At 27.3% G+C, this 19,859-nt stretch overlaps 3 protein-coding genes across 4 annotated transcripts; 2 read left to right on the forward strand and 1 right to left on the reverse strand.

The window, feature by feature from the left end:
* Positions 1-1,324: 1,324 nt before the first annotated feature.
* LOC126549293 (zinc finger MYM-type protein 1-like) lies at positions 1,325-4,188 on the reverse strand. The gene has a single exon (XM_050198029.1). It carries the CDS (start codon positions 2,600-2,602, stop codon positions 1,856-1,858), a length of 747 nt encoding a protein of 248 aa, XP_050053986.1. The 5' UTR covers positions 2,603-4,188; the 3' UTR covers positions 1,325-1,855.
* Positions 4,189-5,729: 1,541 nt separating this feature from the next.
* On the forward strand, positions 5,730-7,707 carry LOC126549269 (interferon-inducible double-stranded RNA-dependent protein kinase activator A-like). Its single transcript, XM_050197966.1, has 2 exons — positions 5,730-5,902; positions 5,984-7,707. Exons 1-2 carry the CDS (start codon positions 5,821-5,823, stop codon positions 6,343-6,345), a joined length of 444 nt encoding a protein of 147 aa, XP_050053923.1. The 5' UTR covers positions 5,730-5,820; the 3' UTR covers positions 6,346-7,707.
* Positions 7,708-11,449: 3,742 nt separating this feature from the next.
* LOC126549288 (uncharacterized) lies at positions 11,450-13,890 on the forward strand. 2 transcript variants are annotated; one of them, XM_050198009.1, is made up of 7 exons: positions 11,450-11,712; positions 11,810-12,034; positions 12,113-12,196; positions 12,467-12,574; positions 12,708-12,764; positions 12,849-12,920; positions 13,220-13,890. In XM_050198009.1, the coding sequence occupies exons 1-7, from the start codon at positions 11,664-11,666 to the stop codon at positions 13,888-13,890; spliced, it is 1,266 nt and encodes a 421-aa protein (XP_050053966.1). In that variant the 5' UTR covers positions 11,450-11,663. The 2 variants fall into 2 exon arrangements, with proteins under 2 accessions (XP_050053966.1, XP_050053968.1); XM_050198011.1 differs by lacking the exon at positions 12,849-12,920 and having other exon boundaries at positions 11,453-11,712.
* Positions 13,891-19,859: the final 5,969 nt, after the last annotated feature.

Genomic DNA, 19,859 nt, shown 5'->3' on the forward strand with positions numbered 1-19,859 from the left:
AAATTTGATTATTTGTCTATATGCGTTTATTGAGTACGTCATTAGTTTTAAACCGGATGATGAGCTCTTAGTGTTAAACCCTTCGGGGTCAGTGAAAGGTTTAATTTTTTTGCAAAAATCGAAGAAATCGATATTGTCTTTTATGTATATAGGTGGTATTTTGGGTTGCACGTTTGAGATTTCTTGGGATTGCATTTCGACTTCATTTGAATTTTCATATGATTTTTCGTTGTCGGTGAGGACTGAGAACCGATTTTTGCTTGAAAAGGAGTTTGTTTTTTGTATTTTTGGACTGGGAGAAGTAGGTGATCTCTGCGGTACTGTTTGCCAATTATTTGAGTTGTCATTGCTTTTAACAATTTTAATTGGGTGTATTGGCGAGTTTGTGTTATTTTTGATATTTATATTATGACTGTGAGATAGTGAAGGTTTAACTGATGGACTCATTGTAGAACGATTAGATTGGTAATTAAATTAAATTGGTGGGTAGATTAAGTAAATTAAAATATTCATATTACTTGGATAACGACGATGTTGAATAGCTTAATTACAAAGATAAGGCAGGTCGTTATGGCACTGTACGTCTACTCACAAGGAGTGCACACGTAAAAGTGTTCTAGGGTTAAAAAACATTAAAACTGTTTGAGATTATAGATTTTGACCAGAGCCATAAACTTATTTATTTTATTTGTGGGTTTTTTTTATGTTTAATTGTACTCAATGGCCAATACACACACAAAAATGGGATGTATTTAAATCAACTCATTTACTATAACTCTGATGTCACATACTAAAATACATAATTGTTTTCCTTTTTTATTAAGTGAAACCACAATGGTGCGTTGGTTTAAATAACCGATATTCAGTATTAAAGATTCTAATACAACAAATAGTAAAATTAAGATACTTTGTTGTTTTGTTGTAATTTATTTATGTTTCAGTTAAAATCAATAGGAATCATTTTAAAACTGTTGAAATACTTAGTTGTTTTTAAAATTGAATTAAGTTGTTTTTAGTACCTACCAATATTCCTGTTATTTTAAGAATATAATAGTATTTAGACGGTCCCAATTTTGTTTAAAATTAACAATTGTAACTTGTTATTTTAAGAATCATACATCAAACATAATACAATATTAAACAAATAGTTATTTTCAGATATTTTAGTTTTAAGTTTAAATATACGTACTTAGTTGATTAAATACTTTGATTTTTAACTTTGAGGATGATTTTGGATAGCAAAATGAATCTAGTTTGTAATTTAAAGAGATAAAAAAAAATGGCATGGTAAAAAATTTATTTAAATTTCAAATTTCTATAGCTAAGGTTTAAAAATGTAATACAATTCTCTTCTTAAGTATTTCATTCTAAAGTTAAAAAATCTTAAGAATATACAATCCTGACTATTTTTTTATAAATAAAACTTTTACTATTTTCAAAACACGTTAATTATTTTTAAGGTATTATCTATTTATACTATTAAACTATTCAAACTGTTTTACAATAAGAGGATATCCAGTGCCGTAGCAACTAAATATTGTACCCGGGGCGAAACTCAAAAATGCGCCTTTATATATATATTTTTTTTTTATTTATTAAAAACTCAAAATTGAATATTGTTTATATATACTATTTAAATAATGTTATTTCCTTATAATTATATGAGCTTTTTTTAATTTTATTAAAACCAATAACTTTTTAAAATATAAATGCACTTAAAAATAATAAGCTTAACATAATAACACTCATAAGTATAATATTAATATATATATATATAATAAAATATAATATAATACAGCATAAGTAAATATATAAATACATAATATTGGTTATTGCTTTTACTTATAACTAACATTTAAATTGAAATTTTTCTAGCTTTTTTCCCAGCAAAGTCTTCAATTAGTTCGTTTATATCCAAAGTATTTACCAACGTATGTTCAATGGATAAAATAGCCATATCGGATATTCGTTCTTGTCCCATTGTAGACCTTAAATAGTTTTTTATGAGCTTTAACTTACTGAATGATCTTTCACACGTCGCCACAGTTATTGGTAAAGTCAAGAATATGCGTAAAGCTGTTTCCATATTTGGATATTCAGCACGTAAAGAATATGTTGTAATTAATTGAAGTAAGGCTAATGGTGTTGCGGCTCTTAAGTCAGGTAAAAGAGAAAATGCTTGACATTTAAAATCTTTTATTTCAGAGATAAAATCGGAAGAATTTAAGTCAGTTTCATATTTTAAAGATAAGTCAGCTGCACATTTTTGTATATATTCCATAGAGTGGTCCATTAGGCTACTACCATACAAAAATCCAAAATTTTCATTAATTTCAGACATATTTTCAAATCGATTATATAATTCTGTAAGAATTCGATCATACACTTCAAAAATATCTTTTTTTAATTCGTTCTGTTGAGATAAAACTTGCAAATCATCTTCAATTAATTCAAAATCTAATTTTTTTACTTTTCTCTTTCGTTTATCAGAAAAATTTGCTTTAACACCGAGATCATTAGCAATAATTTGACCAAATTCAATTGCCTTATCAATTCCTTCATTTCGCATTGTTTGTATTGATAAAATTAAACCTTTAACCATTTTGGTTGCGCTATCAATCGTTAAACTTTTCTTCTGTAAAGCTAAATTAACGCGATTAATTGTTGTCAATATTTCATTCCATAAATTCAGTAAGCAAAAAAAATTAAAATCAAGATGTTTCAAAAGATTCTGGATATTCTGGATATCTATTGCTCAAAAGTTAAATAGTTACATAAAATGGATTAAATATACCTTTTATAATAATTATTATTAATTATACTAAAAATGATGACTTATTGGGGCTTATTGCATTGAAAATCATAAAAATATACACGCAAATTAAAATATCATCAAATATGTACGAAAATACTATACATAAAAAAAATTATATACACTTGAATATATCATTAAATTATTTTATTTTATTTTAAATATAAAGTGTGTATAAAAATAAGTATTTATATGCATTAATACATAAAACAGTTAAAAGTTTCAGTTTTCTTTGGTGTTATCTTTTAATATTATTTTTCTTTGGAAATTGCATTGAACAATTAAAAATTGTTTGATATTTTTTAATTGAAAGTGAGTACATTTTTGTACACTGAAAACGAACGTTCGACGTCAACGATGTTAACTGGACAGTTTTTCATACATATGAGATTACTTTATCACAAATTTTCAGGTAATTCATCTGTGTTTTCTTTTCCATTTAGTATTTCTGATATTTTAAAACTGCTTGTAACCTGTCTTTATTTTTTAATAAAATTGATTCATTGTATATATATATTTTTTTTTGCCATTTCTCCATTAATTTTAATTAATTTTTCTTTTACTTTTCGATAATAGAAAAGTGAAATTTCTTGTCTTTCAATTCTTATAAATAAATCGGGTAAATATTATCGAAATACATATTCTTATAATTTTTTCAAATTTCAAAAACAATTAAAATGCATTTTTACATTTATAGGTACGTTGTTGATACTTAATCAATTTTTTTTTATGTTTTACGTAAAAAATTATAACTAAGGGTCTGACATCTAGATGACTGAGATATAAGACAGAGAACCTTTCATTTATAGGCTGATAATTGTGAGGTGAATGAACTATATGTTTTAACTTTAAACGGTACCCGGTATAATTCAGAAACCTTTTCTGCACTTTATCAGCTCTTAGTGAATCGGCTACGACGAATGGGGACCAGAAAATAACTGCAATTATTAAATTAATACTAACCTAATTGGCTCTGATCACTCAATAAAGACCACTGTTTGTCATCTTCGGTAATACCTGCCTGAATACGTGAAATATAGAAAAAATTGATAAAGTATCAACAACGAATAAATGTAAAAATTAATTTTAATTGTTTTTTAAATTTGAAAAAATTATAACAATAGGTATGTATTGTTATTATATTATACAAGTTCAATAATGACGATATTACTAAACTGGTGATTTAAATAGCGATAAAAACAATAACAACTTGAACACAACAACAATTAAATAAATAGTATGATCTAAAAAATACAAAATCAATATTATCATTTATATATAAGTAAATAGTGCCGCAACTATACCGCAGCTGCAAGAGTTGAAAGGCACCACCTGATGAGCCATGAATGTATCGGGCCTCAAATTTTACTATACGTACTTAATATACAAAAAATGTAAAATGAAATACAAAATGCGATCATTTTTATTTTGAATTTCATGTATTTTAAAATAAATATAGGTAACATAGGGGTTGCCCATTTGTGCCCCCCCCCCCAAAAAAAAAAAAAAATAATAATTCGTTTTGGTTACAGTCCAATTGCACCAAATTTACTTGAGTTAACATTTTACATTAAAACTAGGTTAATTCATATATTTAAAATACATTTCGTCTGTAATGTATTATAAAGCTAATTTTATAAGCCTAAGATAGGTTTATTTTTGGACTTCATGGAGACCTACATGAAGGTCATAATCAAACCAGCCTACCCCAAAAAAGATATTCTACAATGTCACCGCTGCCAGGTTTATGGTCAAACTCGTAACAGTCGCAACTAAGACGAAAACAATACATAATTATATTATTATAATTTATAACAATTTTTAATATTGTTTTGGTTTTAAAAAAAAATAACAGTACATGTTTACTAAATGATAAAATTTTCTTAATTGTCTTAACTATTTTTGAGCTATTTACCTATAGGAATGAAAAAATTTCAATTTTTTACATTCAAATACCCAAGATAAAGAAAATCATTATTTTGGTAATAAATGATATGATGTAACTGTTTCAAAAATAATGTACCTATCTATATAATTGAAAAACCAGGTATTATATTTTTTTTACTTGATCAATATGTTAATAATACATATTATAATGTATTGATGTATTTCTGATTTCATGGTTTTCGAATTTGAATATATTATGTTATCTACGTGTTTCGTGATCTGTTTGTAAATTTTTATTTGGATATAAGGGATTTATATTTATTGTTTTTTCTACTAGAGCGCGTGTCAATGACTAAAAGTAAACACTTCATAATGCTAATAAGATTTGTTAGTTTGAAAACAATATATTTTAAAATATAACTACATATTAAAGTTATATATTTAATTATATTAGAATATTATTACGAGTATTTTTCAGTTTTTTAGAATGTGATTTCAATTTCAACCAATGAATCGAGCTATGACATACCTAGTGTTATCAAAACTATACAAATATAACACGGTAGGTATTCAGTAAATAAGTAAATACAATAATAATTTTACATAATAAGTAATAATATATTATATTGTTATTATTTTTTTTATACATATTATACTAATAAATATTGGTAATTTATTACTTTTGAATAATTTGAATTAAATTAAAGATAACTCTAAAAAATGAATTCATTTCATAGGAATATAATGTTTTTTTAGAAAGATTAATTTTGTTGGTATTTTAGATTCTGAACGAAGTGATGAATGTGTTGATTTTACAATGATGTGTGTTTTTTTTTTTTTTTATTTTATTTTTGTGTCTGTCACCACGTTTTGGAGCAGTAAAAGTGCTCCGATTTTAAAAAGTGGACCCTGTTTCGGATAGGAAAGTGAATTTAGTTTGTACTTTGGGGGGTCAAAAGTAAAAAATTTCCAATAGTTATACCTATACTTATTGTTTCTACGGTAACATTATGTGAATAGTTTGTTTCCAAAAAAACAGATTAATAATATATATATTATTTCATAGTATACATTTTCAGCTTAAGACGTATTGTTGTATTACATTTAATATATTGAATTTAATGGCGGAACTTTGTGAATTTGAAGCCAACGGTGAATTAGTATCGTCTTACTACAGACTTTGTGGAATAATGGCTGAACGTGGTAAAGCAATAGTATATTATAAGATACTTTTCGTGGTAGATCAATTACCATATTATAATATCTACACAATAAATTTCATAGGTGGAGAAAACATGTCATATGAATGCGGCTTGACCGAAACACAAAATGATGCCGGAGCACAACTTTCCAATAACCCGGAATTACCCTCGACCGATCAACAATGTGTTGTTTGTAGTACTCAATTATCAAGATTCATAAACTATATTGGATCATTACAAGAATTATGCCAGGCTCGCGCATGGGACTTACCGAAGTACGAGTATAAACAAGGCATCAAAGGTTTAACAAAAAATCAGAAAAATTTTTATACAGTAAAATGTTCTGCTGGGCCATTTGTATCAGAAGGTGTAGGTAAAAATAAAAAGATGGCGAAAAAACAAGCGGCTAAGATGTTGCTCAAGCACTGGGTAAATGTGTTATGAAGAAGCTAAAAATGCTGTTTTTTAAATGTTTTTTTTTTAAATAAGCGTACATTAATATTTGTACAAATACCAACGTGTTTTCGATTGAAATATGCTCACTTTTCTACACAAGCAAGTCTGCTTGTTCATCTATGTTTACTTGTAACTCAATTATTAATTATAAATATTTGTTTTATCTTCCTGTGCACTAAACACAATGTTTTAATTGTGGTTTATTTTGAAAATTGGCCTTCGAGTTGGGTTAACTTAGAGTGACTAGTTTTAGAAAAAAAAACGGAACAATAATTTTTGGTTTAAATATGCTAAAAAAACATACACATTTTAAAGATTTTAATGACATTTTTTATATTTTATAGTTACAATCAAAATATTTCTTAATTACGCTACCTTGAAAAATTAAGTTGATGTCGATTGCTCATCATGTCTTTTATTAACTATTGTGCAGTTACAAATCTGTATTAAAATACATCAAATATTCTTTAATCTAACCATTATTGTTCCGTTAGTCGTTACTGTAATTTTGCAATCAATTGATCCCGTTTAATAGTTTTAGTTGACTAATTTTTCAAAATTATAATTGATTTGATGGTAGGAACGAGAAGGTGATTTTTTGTCGTCTGTCCGTACACATTAGTGAAATGTTAGTTTGCAATTGCAACATTTTTCTGTCACTAATGTGATATAGATAGATGACAAGAAATCGCCATCTAGTTCTACCATTAAATCAATTATAATTCTGAAAAATTAGTTAACACGTAAACCAAAACTATTAAACGGGATCAGTTGATCGCAAAAGTACAGTAACGACTTACGGCACAATAATGGTTGGATTAAAGAATGTTTGATGTATTATAATATAGATTTGTAACTGCACAATAGTTAATAAAAGACATGATGAGCAATCGACACCAACTTAATTTTTCAAGGTAGTGTAATTAAGAAATATTTTGATTGTAACTATAAAATATAAAAAATGTCATTAAAATTTTTAAAATGTGTATGTTTTTTTAGCGTATTTAAACCAAAAATTATTGTTCCGTTATTTTTCTAAAACTAGTCACTCTAAGTTAACCTAACTCGAAGACCAATTTTCAAAAAATAATCACAATTAAAACATTGTGTTTAGTGCACAGGAAGATAAATCAAATATTTATAATTAATAATTGAGTTACAAGTAAACATAGATGAACAATCAGACTTGCTTGTGTAGAAAAGTGGGCATATTTCAATCGAAACCACGTTGGTATTTATACAAATATAATGTAAACTTATGATAATAAGAATATAATGAAATGAATGAAAAATATAATGTACACTTATAATAATAAGAATATAATAAAATAAATAAAAAATATAATGAGACACTTCGTAAAATCATTAAATACTGCTCTTTAGATGGAAAAATATGTAAATTCTTAGATCTATCAATCAATGCACTTATGTCATTAGTTGAGCATAAGTAGTTATCGTTAGGCGATTACATAAAAATTTAAAATTCAAATGCTCATAACAATTTTCCTATTATGGCGATTTGAGTTTTCTCTATAGCTATTTGAAGAAAATTTTATGGAAAACTTAATGTTGAATTGCCAAACCTTAGATATAAATACAAAAAATGTTATGAAGTTTCAATTATAAAATTACTTGTAAATTTTCACAATTTTAACATATCTCGTAAAAATTTGAACTTTAAACGCTTATAAATAAAATATGATGGCTAACGATTTTTTATTTTGTTTTTAACTACAATAAGAACGAGTTATAAGAAATTTTGTATTAAATTTTTAAGTATTTTTAGCAACCAACATTTTTTTATCTATCCTTCAAAAAAAAAAAAAAAAAAAAAGCGGGCAAGTGAGTACCGCTCTGCTGTACATTAGGTGCCGTATAGATCATTATTATATATTATAGGAGTGTTAAATTTGAATCCAATGATAGTTATCATTGTATACGAAAAACGATTCTGAACGAAGATGATTTGTCAGCCTAGGATATAATTTCTAGTGGTTGGTGAAAAAGGTGGCTTATGTTTTAATGGCCTGAATACAACAAAATTTAAGTTCTTTTATAATAATTGTAAGTTAAACTTATGAAAAACCTTGTATTAAATTTTCAACTCTAAGCTACTTATACAAAAATTTTTATGAAATATATCTACAAAATAATTTCCAAGTATTCATGGTTTTGACGAATTTTTGTCAATATTTGAACTTCAAATGCTAATAAAAAAAAATTGTGCCTATGTATTCTTATAATTTTTTAATCACTATAATAATAACTTATGAGGAACTTTGCATTAAATTTTCAAGTATTTTGATAGGGCCAAAAAGATTTTATCGACACATAAAAAAACAATTTTCAGAAAAATTGAAAATTTCAGTTGTCTATAAATAGCTCAAAAAAAGTCAAAATATTTTGAAAATTAAATCACGTAAATAAAACGCTAATCTTAATAACTGGTAAAATTTTCAAGTATCTACGACTTATACTTTTTGAATAATATAACAAATATTTAAAATCGTTTGAGGATAAATCGTTATCGTTACGCGATTTCGTTAAAATTTAAAATTCAAACGCACTTAAAATTTTTCCTATAATGATGCTTCGAGTTTTCTCTATAGATACTTGAAGGTAAACTTATGGAAAACTTAGTGTTGTATTATTAATCCTTAGTTATAAACACAAAAAATTTTATGATTTTTCAACTTCAAATAATTTGCAAATATTCATGGTTTTGACGAATTTTCGTCAAAATTTGAACTTCAAATGCTAATAAAAAAAAATTGTGCCAATGTATTCTTATAATTTTTTAATCACTATAAGAATAACATATGAGGAACTTTGTATAAAATTTTCAAGTATTTTGATAGGGCCAAAAAGATTTTATCGACACATAAAAAAACAATTTTCAGAAAAATTGAAAATTTCAGTTGTCTATAAATAGCTCAAAAAAACTCAAAGTATTTTGAAAATTAAATCAAGTAAATAAAATGCCAATCTAAATAACTGGTAAAATTTTCAAGTATCTACGACTTATACTTTTTGAATTATAACAAATATCAAAAATCGTTTGAGGCTATACCGTTATTTAGCGCGGTTTTGTAAAAATTTAAATTTCAAACACTCATAAAAATTTTTTGTCTGAATCCGGTAGAGTTTTTTTTACAGATATTTGAAGAAAAATATATGGAGAACCTTGTACCAAATTTTCAAGACTTAGTTATAAAAGAAAAAAATTTTATGATTTTTCAACTTCAAAATTACTTGCAAATTTTCGCGTTTTCGACAGATTTCGTAAAAATTTGAAGTATAAACTCTTATAAAAAAAAATTGTGACTAACGATTTTTAATTTTTTTTAGCTACAATAAAAACAACTCATAAGGAACCTTGTATTAAATTTTCAAAACTTTTTGGTCATCCAAAATTTTTTATCGACACTTTAAAAAAAATTTCTCAAAAAAAATCGAAAATTTCAGTAGTCTATAAATAACTCAAAAAAAGTTAAAATTTTTTGAAAATTTAACTATATACAGATACCACTGACATTAACATTTGGTGAAAATTTCAAGTATTTTCAGTGATTAGTTTTTGAATTACAACCATAAAAAAAAATCGATTTGGTCGAAAACTGGTTTTGCGTAAAAATTGCCGTTTTCCGTCATTTTTTTTTTGTTTTTCTCGATTTTTTTGAAAACTGTTGGAAAATGTTAACTTTTTACCTCTATAATGCACCAAGGATATTCACTTTTACATCGGAAACCACCCCCATAGATTGAAATTGGAGCATTATTTCGACTAGTTATGCTGTACACAGACACAAAAAAAAAAAAAAAAAAAAAAAACACACATCATTGTAAAATCAATACATTCATCACTTCGTTCAGAATCTAACGAGAAAACGTGTCATAATATGAATGCGGCTTGACCGAAACACAAAATTATGCTGGAGCACAACGTTCCAACCCAGATAGCATTTTCGTAATGATAATGTTTTATTAAAATCATATTTTCATCAGAAAAATATTATTTAAAAAAATATATTAATATAATGTAAAATAATTATTTTGCAAAATAATATCATTTGTATAACATTAATATAATGTAAAATAATTATTTTACCAATAATATTATTTGTATAATATTTGTAGAATGTCATTAACGTAATAATATTATATTATTTTGAAAATATTATTATTATAATGTTAATAATGCATTATTTTGATGATATTTTGAATATAATATGGTTATGACATTATAATCGAAATAATAAAATAATATTTTGAACATATGATTATTATGTTATCAAAAACAAAAATTACATAAATTAATATAAAATCGTATATGTATGTATAATGTCCGAAAATGAGTATTCAAGTGTTATTAAACAATGTACTGTTCAAATAATTTTTACAACATATTATATTAAATATTAAAATGGCTACTTCCCTATAATAATATAATATAATTTAAATAATATTTTTGTTTAATAATAATTATCATAATTGTGTGCCATGTACGAACTATAGACACTATAAGGACACTAGTAACAGCAATACATTATACAGCATTGATGTTTCACGGCTTCAGACGTGTTTAGAAAGAGACAGGGCTGGTTATAGGAGTAGGCGACGTAGGCCCAAGCCTATGGCGGCAAAATTTATATTTATATATAGAGGCGGCATTTAAGAAAAAATCATAAAACAAGAGGCGGCAATTTTCATCTTTGCCTACATATAAAAATTTGCTTGCACCGGCCCTAGAAAGAGACGACGGTCTACCATTGATTATTGTGGTTTTAGTATTTCCATGCTTTCCATGCTTTTTTCATTACTAAATGAAATATAATAGGTATTGGTTAATAAGTAATAACATTATGACTATAGTCATGAGTATTTCACCATTGTAGTAGTTGAAAGCGTAGGCTTATAAATTGTAGTGCACTCTTGCTTTTTTTCATTATAATATTTTTAAACACCTAATTCAAATTTTGAATATTCATAATATATTATATTATATTATTATGTTAATATTCATATATTAACTCTATAGGCTGATTACAGACTTTAAAATTAGTTCATTCACCATCCGTTAGAATCGCCACCAGCGCGCAATTCATATTCTATGTTTTATTTTTACTTTTCGGCTTTTGTCTTTTTGATTTTCGCCATTGCATTCTTTCCGGTTTTTTCGCCATCGTGTTCTTACCGATTTTTTCGCCATCGTGTTCTTTCTTATTTTTTTCTTTGTCGTACAGTTTTTTCATCCGTTTTAATCGTGTTAAATTTTTTTTTTCATTTCAACTTATTGAAAACTGGAAATGGGCCGTGCAGCATATAAATGTTGTGTAATTGGTTGTACGTCAAAAGGTAATTCATTCTTTATATACCTAATGTAACTTTTAATAGCTAGTTTATAATAGGTAATTTAACCTGGCATTTTATGTTAATTTGGTATTTTATTTAGGTGTGAGTTCTCACCGATTCCCAAATCCTAGAACATTTTTTGAAATGTTCCAAAAATGGTTAACAACGTTAGGATCAGAACGGTTTGAAAATATACAACATCGTGTAATTTATGAAAAATTTAGAATATGTTCATTGCACTTTAGTATTAATGACTTTAGTCCTGGTACAAAGACATTAAAGCACAATGTATTGCCACACTTAATGATGTTCAAACCAGTCCCAAGTTTGTTATAAATTTGTTCTATACTAATGTAACACTTATACTTACTGATATATATATATATATATCGTTTGTTAATAGCTAATGTAAATAATGTCATTTCACCAATTGTGAATGTTGAACAGTCTGTCCTAACTCAAGATCTAAATCAACTTGAGTCAGCATGTAAGTTTCTTAAATTAATTATGCTATAAAAACCAAAGTTTGGCATTAACAAAACACTTACATTTAACTAAGTTATATAAGTTAATTATTTTTTCCAATTAACATTTAACTTTTACAAGTTAACTAAAAATGAAATTTAACTTTCAACCTTAAACTTAACTTACATTTTTCAAAATTTACTTCACTTAACGAGTTATAAACAAAAATAGTTAACTTGTCAGCCTTAATAAAAATTATGATTTACAAATAGTCATTATTCCAATTTTTTAGCCGCTAGTAATGTTTCACCAAATATTGGAAATGCTGTTTCAGTATTCAATGATGACTTGAATATATCTGGTATAGGTATATTGAATGATTCGGAAATACAACATTTGAGTAAGTTACATTCTAAACATGCCTTTATATAAATTGTGTTTTACCTTTTATTATTATTAAATAAATAAATAATAATAATAGGCTATAATACAGAACAGTTTATGTATATTTATATGTTTTTTCTTTCTGTTAGATCATACTTCCAGTCTATATTGTGCCAACAGTGAATGTAATTCTTCTGAGTTAATCTGTAAGTTTTTTTTTCTAAATGCTTTTATCTATGATTTATTTGCTTAAAAATTATGCTTGCTTTTTTTATTTTAATGTTATGTAGCTGATATGCATGAAAATAGACCTTCCATTGATGCCAATATTGCAAGCAGTAACAGAAAAGCACCAAACTCTGGTTAATATTATATTTATATTTTTTGCACTTAACTTTGCTTAATTGTTTAGTTTTACCCTACCTAAAATGCTAACCATATTTGTATGGCTTAATTGCTAACCATTTGCTTTTTTAACTTTAATATCAATCATTATAGTATATAGTTACAAATATTATATGTACCAGGTACCTACCAGTAGTGCCAAATAGTGTTTCTCATTTTTTACTTCCAACAGCTAGCATTCTAGGGTTTATTTAATTTACATAATTTTAATTTATAAATTATATGATAACAATTTGACAATGTATTTATAATTTAGGTATATTACATAAAATTGGAGTAACTCGAGCCAATAAGCTAACACCAAAGTGTAAATCGCTATATGCCAATGCTAAACGACTACAGAAGCAATTACAACGAGAGCATAAAAAGTGTAGTACTTTCAAGCAAAGACTTGAAGCTGCTAGCAATCACATGAATTGCCAAACATCCCAACAAATGACTACTGCAGCAAAAATTTTTACCAGGCTACAACTTCGTGAATCTAAAATGAAACCTAAAGGACGACGTTTCACCCTTAATGAAAAGTTGATGTCTTTATCGTTGTACAAACAAAGTCCTAAATCATATAGGCTGTTGGCGAAGATGTTTGTACTTCCATGTAGAAAAACATTGACAAATATGTTGACATCAGTGCCCATCAACACTGGTATAGACCCAACATTAATTAAAGTACTAAAAGAAAATGTCAAAAGTTTGAAACCTCAACACAGGTTTTGTAGTATTTTATTTGATGAAGTAAGTCTTAGTGCCAGTTTGCATTACAACAGTAACGAGGGGATAATTTATGGTTTTGAAGAAAATAACTCAGGTCGTACTCAACAATTTGCTGATCACAGTCTAGTATTCATGGTTAGAGGTATTGTAAAAAATTTTAAACAGCCTATCTGTTATACTTTTTGCAAAAGCACGACAAATAAAAATGATTAGGCTCATCAAATACGTGAAGTAATTAAAGCTGTACATTCAACTGGTCTAAAGGTTATATCAACTATATGTGATCAAGGTGCAACTAATTCTGCGGCTATTAACATCCTAATGAATGATACAAAGGCATATTACTGGAAACATAACAAAGAATTTAATGGCGATTTCTATGAAGTGGAGTACAAATTTGGCAACAGTACTGATTATATTAAAATTTTTCATTTATTCGACCCACCTCATCTCCTAAAAGGTATTAGGAATAACTTATTGACCAAAAATGTTTCGTTTCATATGGATGGGGAAAAAATAGCTAGTTGGTGCGACATCATAAAATTATATGATTTGGACAGTGGTGTACAAGATGTGAAAATGCTTCCTAGACTAACTAAAGAACATGTTATGCCAAATGAAATAAGAAAAATGCGTGTAAGAAACGCTGCTCAAGTATTCAGTCAAAGAGTTTCATCTATTATGGCATTTCTAGCATGTAAGTAAACAAAATTATTTATTTTTAATTAATAAATATTTATTTTATTTTATAATTATTTTTAATATTTTTAGCCAATAATCTTCTTGGGGAAACAGCAAGCGATACAGCTAAATTTTGTCTTTTTTTTGACAAACTGTTTGACTCTGTCAATAGTAGTTTTGACAAAGTGGTTGATGGCAAAATATACAGAGCAGGAGTTAAAAAGAATTCTCCTCATCATCAATTGTGGATAGATTCTCTAAAAGTTTTAAGTACAATGCGTTTTATCAATCCTACTACTGGAAATCCATCCACTCCACAGCCACCAACTTTGAGAAATTGGATTAAAACAATCAAAAGTAAACATTTAAAATATTATTTCAAAGCATCATCAACAACTAACCCCCCTTTTTTTAGGTTTCCAAAACATATTTAAATCAATGAATGAAAAAGGGATAAAGGTTTTGCTTTTGAGACATTTCAATCAAGATTCATTGGAGAACTTTTTTGGTGCATTAAGAGCTCTAGGGTATCGCAATAATAACCCTACCTGTGAAATGTTTTCAGCAGCTTATAAAACTTTGCTGTTGAATAATATGATGTCGACACATTCTCCTGGCAGCAACTGTGAAGATGATTTTTCTGAAGCCTGTTTGATTTCATATCAAACGTTGTTTGCCACATTCAATGAACAGCTGGATACTGTTGAACCTGAATCGGATAAACAACGTGTTGCTGATGGCTTACTTAAAGAATCGTCCAACAGTAATTCCGACATAATTTTATTAGAATCACAAACAAAAAATTATATTGCAGGATTCATTGTAAAAAAACTTAATACTGTCTTCTTTAAAAACTGCAAAGTATGTTTAAAAGAAATTTGTTCCAATCTTAACAATGATCATCAACTAATTCAAGCTAGGGATTATCAGCTTAATGGTAAACATTTACTGAAATATCCAAATTCTAGATTTTGTTCTTTAGTTCAAAATGTAATTAATATTATTTCACATAACTTACCTTCCATATGTCATCATAAACAATTAAAAGTAGATTTAATTAATATAATTGAAGAAAAAGTTGATTTAAAATACATAACATGTCCTGAACATAAATTATTGTTTCCAGAAAAATTTATTAATTTTACAGTTAAATTAATGGTACATAACTGGTGTACACAAATAAATAGGCTTTTATCAGGTAAATCAAATTTAAATAAAAACGAAAGTGATCAAATAAAAATAAACGCTTATGAAAGATATAAACTATTTAATAAAAAAAAAAAAGTAAATTTTCAAATATATTAATAACCAATGTTTGAAAAAAAAATGTTTTTTATAGCCTATTTATATGTGTACACCATTTATGTACTAATAATATTATTTATTATGTTTATGTTCATGTTATTATTATGTTTTTCAAGAAACAATAATTTATGTTGAGGACTTATATCATTATAAAATAAGTAACAATACTCCTATTTACTAGTAGGTGATATTTTTTTATTATATACTTATTATTATTTTATTATATTACTAGATGTGCCTCGCTCTGCTGTGAAATTCGGTCTAAGTGATATTCGCTCTAAGTGAGTACCCTAGGTCGGAGACGGGACTGTAAAGAAAATATCGTAAAAAGTCTAGTAGTCACAATTTTAGTTAACCTAACCTTCGAGGGGGTCGGTGTGCCTCGATTTCTGGGCTGGTGGAAGCCGCCTTTGGCGCCTTTGAGGGGGTCGTGTAAAAATCGTGTTATCAGGAATTCGATCGGAAATTGTAATCGGGTGTCTAGAAAAGAAATCATACACTAAAAAAGTAAGAAAAGTACTGAAGTCGAGTAAATAAATACGAAAAATTTTAATTAAGTGTCTAGCTATCAGTCCTTAACTGGTGTAATACCGTTTCCCATTGCATGCCCTGTCTTTTTGTATATAAAAAAATGTATTTAGCGAAAATGGTAGTCGAGTGTCTAGCTATCAATCATCACATCACGTAACTAAATCTGTATCCAAAATCTATATCTGACAATACAATCCACCTGCGCCTCCGACGTCGAAAGTCTAATGTTGTATTGTAGGATAATTAGTATAAAGTCGAATAACATATTTTGAGCATTCAAATCGAGTTGTCAGTTATCATTGGGAAAAATCGAATTAAACGCAATTAAACTCACCCACCACGTAGGCAATCCAATTGCGTCGGATCGTGGACAATGTGTGAATAGTAGGTTATGATACCAATATAGTATAATATGAACAATCTCATACCGTGTCCCGTCGCATGCCTGGTTCTTTTTTTTATATTATAAAATTTATTTAGTGAAAATGGTAATTGAATGTCTAGCTATCAATCATAATATGATGTAAATTGATGTCCGAAAGTTAGATCCATAATTGTCATACTTCCTAATGTCAAAGTTCAGATGTTGTTTTTGATATATAAGAAACTATAAAACATATCAGATGTCATAAAAATTGAAAACATAACAATTCAAAATTTACTCCCTTAACGCGTTATAGTAATACACTTAATAATATGTATATATACTTATAATAATAGCGGCCGGTGTGCCTCGGTGTAAGTGTGCCTCACTCTGCTGTGAAATTCGGTCTAAGTGAGTACCCTAGATCGGAGATGGGATTGTAAAGAAAATATCGTAAAAAGTCTAGTAGTCACAATTTTAGTTAACCTAACCTATCCAGGGGTTATGGAAGGCGCCGAGGGGGGTCCTAACCTAACCTTAGATGGGGTCGAGTGAAAATAGTTTTACGGGGAATTCGGTCGGAAATGGTAATCAGGTGTCTAGAAAAGAGATCATGTACTAAAAAGTACTTAAGTCGATCGTTGTGTTTATAAGTTATTACCTATAGTTAATATACCTAACTGATAGTATTATCATTGTTATCGCTCTCGGTGTAAAAGTTTATCTCGACATAATTGCCCGGCTGTTTTTGGAATGTGTAATTATGTAATAATATATATTATATTACATAATATACATAATATAAAAATACGAAAAATGGTAATTGATTGTCTATTACTCTTCAACCAGTGTAATACGGTGTTCGGTCGCTTGCCCGGTTCTTTTGTGTTTGTAAAACAAAAAACAAATGAATTCGAAAAATTGCAATTGAGTGTCTAGCTATCTGTCCTCAACCAGTGTAAATCTATTCCTGTGAAAGTGTGATGTTAGTTCTTAAACACATACATATTATATTATAATTTAATCGACCACATCATATATTGTACAATGTACACATGTATTTGAAAATCAAATTAAAGGAATATAAAGTATTTTAAAGAACACTATAGTAAAGTGTAATATTAACAAACAATAAATATATGTATATTATTGTATACGTAAAATTAAACTTGGCAATAATACGTTTAAGTATTGGAGTTTATTCTTTTTAATTGTTTGTAATGGTAAATAATTAAGAATATTGTATATTTTTATGATATATTTGATATATATTTTGAACATGAGACATAAAAAAAAAACATACAGAACAATGTGTATTATAATTATTATTATAATGTAAGTAATTAATGAAAATATTACATGCATAAAACGCTGTACATGGTGTGTGTTATAACAATTGTTATGGTCAACAGTGTCTGGTTTGGTTACAAATCAGTAACTACAATGCTTATGTTGTATTATAACAATTAAAATTTTTGTTCAATGAAACAATGTCAATCATTACTTGTTATGTTTCTTAAGGACATTGACAAACAATATAAATACAAATTAAATGTGTAAATACGACAAATATTCACGTTGAAAAAGTGCGAGATACGAACGTAATGAGAATGTTGTTGACCACATCGACCGACGATCCCGGAAAAGAACTTAAAAATATCAAAAAAATTGTAGAAAAGTAATAAAATGTGTAAAAAAGTACAGAAAAAAGTGCAAATTTTTGTTTACGTAAAGACAAACGTGTTGCATGAACGTCAAAGAAAAATTGCCTGATGCAGGCGCACCGGACCCAGGTCCTCAACGCTTTTCGCTCTCTACTCCGCCACAACATGGCACCAGTATTAACAAATATTAAATACAGCACATAATATAATTTAATTAATATTACAAAGGATATTATTAAATATTAATTGTCAATCGTCACTAATGGGTAGACCGATGGACCAGACTTGCGGTTATTTATAGTACTAATTCCAACCATAAATGCGTAATATGCAATGGAACAACGAACGTCTTACGGACGCTATTCAATTTGAATTGTTCATTCGAAGTGAGTACACGTATTAGTTATTTTAACCTTTTCGCGTGTATTTTTTGTTTGTTTTTAGGTTAACTGTAATATGTCATTTTACTTTTTACTTAATTAATAATTTAATATTAAATGTTATAGATTATGTTCAGTTTCAGAAACTGTACGGTGATGGTCAACACCGACCAAAAATGCCAAAAAAGTATGAATATCAAAAATAATGAATGTATACAATATTACCTATACACTTTTATTTTTCAGGATGCTATAAACACTGAAGCACAAAAGGCCCATCTGGCCCGTGATTGTACGTATATTTTGTAATTATATATATTATTATTATTGCGCGGGGGATGGCGGCACTTATTCTCCGGACACCGGGTCTTGCCCGAAGAAAAATGCCACCCGGTGACCGCGAATCGAACCAGCAACCGGCTGCGCCGCATCGACGCCTTAGACCGCACGGCCACCTCGTCCCCCAATATTATTAATTAATATTGATTGTTAAAAATATGATTTAAATACAGGACAGAGAAGAATGTCCAAGCGGTAAGCAATAAGTTTTTTTTTGTTAGCATTTTTATTATTATTTTTCTAAATTTTAAATTTGTAATGTTTATTTTTACAGAATAAATAAAATATAATCAATATATTTGTATGTGTTTTTCTTTAAGAGTTTTCCTGGTGTCTATATTTATATTAATATAATATGAGTATCTAATAATCAAATAATAGTATCAGTTGTAGTAGTGCAACTTCAATGTATCATGTTTGTAAAGGAAAGTATAAATTTGATCAAATTACTTACATTACAATTACAGGTATTTGTGCAGCTCATAGGTTAACATAATAATAATAATGATATGTTAACATGAGTGTTTTAAGTACCATTATAATTATGTTGAGTGTTGGTGCAGTTGGTATTGTTATAGGTATTTTTTTTTTTTTTTTGGTAGTAGCATAAATATTTAATACATGTATGTATACTTATTCAGCTTATTGTAATCTTAAGTATATTATATTATATTAATTAATTTTAAAATATATAATGCAATACAATGTAAAAAAAGAAATTAAGCAGTATAATAGGTAATAGGTATTGGTTAATTTACATGAGCTATTGCGTATAATACATTTAATTTTTTTTTTTTTTTTAATTTCATTTTCACATAAAAATGATGAAAATAGAAGAATTTTTGTAAATAAATTTAATATTAATAAGAATAAATAACAAAATACATTTAATAAATTCATATTTACCATATTAAGTTA

The sequence above is a fragment of the Aphis gossypii genome, chromosome 1 (genome assembly GCF_020184175.1).
Source record: "Aphis gossypii isolate Hap1 chromosome 1, ASM2018417v2, whole genome shotgun sequence".
NCBI classification, from domain to species: Eukaryota; Metazoa; Arthropoda; class Insecta; order Hemiptera; family Aphididae; genus Aphis; species Aphis gossypii.

What these genes read in the sequence shown, in the direction of transcription:
- LOC126549269 (XM_050197966.1), top strand. Translation starts at nt 5,821, where the DNA reads ATGGCGGAACTTTGTGAATTTGAAGCCAACGGTGAATTAGTATCGTCT. An exon ending in TGGAATAATGGCTGAACGTG is followed by an intron (nt 5,903 to 5,983) that starts GTAAAGCAATAG and finishes TAAATTTCATAG; the next exon opens with GTGGAGAAAACATGTCATAT.
- LOC126549288 (XM_050198009.1), top strand. Translation starts at nt 11,664, where the DNA reads ATGGGCCGTGCAGCATATAAATGTTGTGTAATTGGTTGTACGTCAAAA. An exon ending in AAATCAACTTGAGTCAGCAT is followed by an intron (nt 12,197 to 12,466) that starts GTAAGTTTCTTA and finishes CCAATTTTTTAG; the next exon opens with CCGCTAGTAATGTTTCACCA. An exon ending in TAATTCTTCTGAGTTAATCT is followed by an intron (nt 12,765 to 12,848) that starts GTAAGTTTTTTT and finishes AATGTTATGTAG; the next exon opens with CTGATATGCATGAAAATAGA.
- LOC126549293 (XM_050198029.1), bottom strand. Translation starts at nt 2,602, where the DNA reads ATGGTTAAAGGTTTAATTTTATCAATACAAACAATGCGAAATGAAGGA.